Source organism: Triticum urartu, chromosome 2, assembly GCF_003073215.2.
Source record: "Triticum urartu cultivar G1812 chromosome 2, Tu2.1, whole genome shotgun sequence".
In the NCBI taxonomy this organism is placed as follows: domain Eukaryota; kingdom Viridiplantae; phylum Streptophyta; class Magnoliopsida; order Poales; family Poaceae; genus Triticum; species Triticum urartu.
The window spans coordinates 139,898,051-139,901,672 of NC_053023.1; the positions used below are offsets into that span (position 1 = coordinate 139,898,051).

A 3,622-nucleotide genomic window follows, 5' to 3' on the forward strand; every position below is an offset into this window, starting at 1 on the left:
TCAAGTGAGGCACATAAGTTTGAATTGGAGTCCTTAGAGCAACGATAATCACCACTATGGTGCTGACTAAAGTTTGTTTCTTATCTCAATTATAGCTTAATACTGATCGGTGGATTGTATGTATGGTTCCTACTTCCTAGTAACTAGATTGAAAATTACTCAAGTTTAAACTTGTTACTCTTTACCAGGTATCACACATAGATTATTTTTTTCTATTTTTGAGACTTGTCTGAGAACTCACTTGCAACTGTGGGTACAAGTTTGGAATCTTATTCCCTCACCTCAAAAGATGATGCAAAATATTGACTTCACAGAAAATGTTTATACATGGAATTATGGATTAGAAATTACAAATGCAGGCTCAAATCAATATTTTCCTCTGGTTGCTTCATGGGCTCCTGAAGACTTGCTTTGAAGCTCCCAGGCCACACGAAATAGGCAGCTTCCTCTACTGCAAAAGGCATCCTGTTTCTCATTTGGCCGTCATGAAATCTTGCAACAACAACAGCGGCCCTTTCACCTTGCGCAGTCAGAATTGTGGAGTGGGGGCTGGCCCTCATAGGTTGGATGAAGGAAGCAGCTGGAGGAAAGCGTATCATCAGTTGCTGAAAGCTTCGTGATCTCCTGGCTGCACACCTTTCCTTCTTGTGTGCATTCTGGTGCCCGCCAAGGGCCTGCGAGCTGAAGAACTTCCTCAGGCAGTAGTTGCAGGAGAACGTCCGTTGAGGGGTGGCCTCTGGAGGCTTAGCTTCTTCACTTCTCAGTGCATCAAGGCCCAGCTTTAGCCATGGTGTCGGTGTACTATTGTCGGCGCGACCAGCTTCATCACCTTGGCTAGCTAATTTCTGCTCTTCTGCTTCAGGTGCTCTCTTCATTTCTTTCTTTGTTGGGAGTGGTGCAATAGAGGATTGCTCAAGGTTTGTGTTATGATGGTAGTCCTCTCGCTTGCTATAAAAAGGAGCAAGGGTCTGCAAGTGGCAATAATTCAGGGGAAAAGGCAAAAGTTTCCAGGAGTTTAAAGTGGATCAGGATATGCTAGTTTGCATGCCTATCTATCTTCCTAGTTTGCTTACGTACCAGTTTCCTTGTCGTGGTGGTCAGCTCGTTGGCTTTTTGTTATCCCGTAAGGTGCGTCTTACATGTATACTGTCCCGTTACGGGAAACTTCAGTTTCTTATCTAGTTCTTTCCTGATCAGATATGGGCCTATTTCAGGTACCAATGTTGCAGTACATATCTCTATGACGTAGTACAGTTTGAAAAACCTCATAGTATGATTGACCATTTTCTGATTTGCTCACCTGTCATCTAGGAATCCACTGTTCATGTTTGTATATTTCCTTACCATGATTAGTTCGGAAATGTATGCGGAAAAGAAGTCTGCTACGGCCGAACGGTGAAACTGCGTCTTCTTTTTCGCTGCTGGACTTTGTTCAGCGTCAATAATGAAGTTTGCGTGGATTAACCCCATTTAATATGAACCCTTTCCAGTCGATTAGTTTGATTGACAATATAGCACTCTCAGTTAAAAGTGCTACAGCCTAGATATTATTTGTTCAAACGTAGTTGTTGCTTTTTTTGATTTGAGGTCATCATTGATCTTATCTCATGCACGTTCTCTCTTTTTGTCTCTTGAGGCTCAGGCATGGACGGCGCCTGGCATTCTCTATCTAGCCCTAAAGCTTAGCCTGCATCAGCGGCTTCGAAATGACTTCAGCTTGAGTGCATCCGCCACTCTTCGGCACTCCCCGAGGTAAACACGCAGGAGCTTTCTGCCCGGGAACAAGTGGATGGTCATGATCCACTCACAGCACAATGATTGTACTTATTTATTCTGTATAGTGATACATGGAGGAGCACTTTTGAGTTTTGACTGCTCGCCTCGGAGACAACTGGGCCTATATGATTGTGATCCATGGAACTGGACCGCTGCTTTCTCTCAGGTCACAGTGAGGGGGAGACGTGAGATTGGATGCTGATTGCGCCTGGTGGATTGGTGACTCTGGCAGCCTGATCCGGGCGGGGTAGGGAGGGTGCAGTAGGGAGCGCTGCGCCGAGGCAACAGGATTCGTTTTGTTCGACGCTGAGAAGAATTCTTCAAACCCCGGGTGGGCAGGTGGGACGACGGCCTGGTCTGTTATACGTCGCTCTCGTCCCTGTTCGCCCTGCCTCATACCTCATCTCGTTCTGCAGTGTTGCGGCAGGTTTTCGTTGATCCATGCGACTATGGACGGATCCCGTTTCCTGTGCCGCTACATCACCTTGGTGACTTGATGTGTGGTATCTTTTGATGTGTCGTGATAATCTCAAAGGTCTGACTATATCTCATTTAGATGAGAGATAATATCTCACATCTAAGTATGACATCAGCACCATCTCACCTTGTGCTTGTTTGTTTGTTTCTTTTCTTTTTTTGTCTCCTAATTTTATTCTCGCAGCTTTTTCCTTGCTTTATCTCGTGTGCCTGTGTGTCGCAATTAACTAGAAAGCAATTGCTTGCATCGCTTAGTCCTGGGCTGTCCATTCTCCAGATTCTGGAACGATGTATGGAACAGATGAAGCGTATATATGTGTGCATATACAGACAACCACCATAATGAGTGCATGCATGCATGCATGATACTCCCTCTGTTCCTAAATATAAGTCTTTGTAAAGATTCCACTAGATGAACTACATACGGAGCAAAATGAATGAATCTACACTTAAAATGCATCTATATACATCCCGATGTGGCTCATAATGGAATCTCTATAAAGACTTATATTTAGAAACGAAGGGAGTAGCTTTTTTTAGGGGTGCATGATACCTAGCCAGCCTCCATCTATCTCACGATTCAGCGAAGATTTTTAAAACCTTCTAAGTACCAATCTGACAAATGGATGAATGATCATGTTTGGACAACGTTATGTTGTAAACATGACTTATATAAAAAAATAAATAATAAAATTAAATTTTTTTCATATTTGTTTATTTTAATAATGTAATGAAATCATACAGAAAAGTTTGTAAATTTAACAACAACACATGAATATGAAACAATGTTTGCAAATTCTAGAAAATGCTCATGAAATAAAAAAGTTATTTTAATTTTGTTGGTGAAATATTTTCTTTTGAATTTTTTAAATTTCATGAATTAGAAAGGAATTAACAAATTTTAAAAATAATGTGAATTTAAAATTTTAGTAAAAAATGCTCATGAAATTTAAAAATGTCTACGCGGCAAGAGATCTTGATTTTTTAAAGTTACAAACATAAATTAAAAAACCTTGGTTTTAAAAAAGTTAAAAAAACATAAATTAAAAAATAAAACCTTGACAAGAAAGAAGGTGGCCCCCAATTGCATATCGGGGGGAGGAGTTGCAACAGAGACAGAAATGGCCGCCTCCCCCTATGGAAGGGGGGCTTACAACTAGGACACAAAAAGGTGGGGCCCCAATGGCATGTCAGGGGTGTAGTTGGACTTCCAACTAAGAATAGAATGGGTTGCGGCCCAGTTGCATGTTGAGTGTGGACCTGCAACTAGTATAGGAAAAAGCGCCCCCCCCCCCCCCGTCCGCCCCCAATGCATGTCGAGGGTAAAGTTACAACTTGGGCAAAAATGGTCCGCCCCTAGTTACGAGTT

General features: G+C 42.2%; 1 protein-coding gene across 1 annotated transcript; it reads right to left on the reverse strand.

Moving 5' to 3' along the window:
* Positions 1-191: 191 nt before the first annotated feature.
* LOC125536397 (zinc finger protein 7-like) lies at positions 192-930 on the reverse strand. Its single transcript, XM_048699610.1, has one exon. The coding sequence runs from the start codon at positions 873-875 to the stop codon at positions 348-350; it is 528 nt and encodes a 175-aa protein (XP_048555567.1). The 5' UTR covers positions 876-930; the 3' UTR covers positions 192-347.
* Positions 931-3,622: the final 2,692 nt, after the last annotated feature.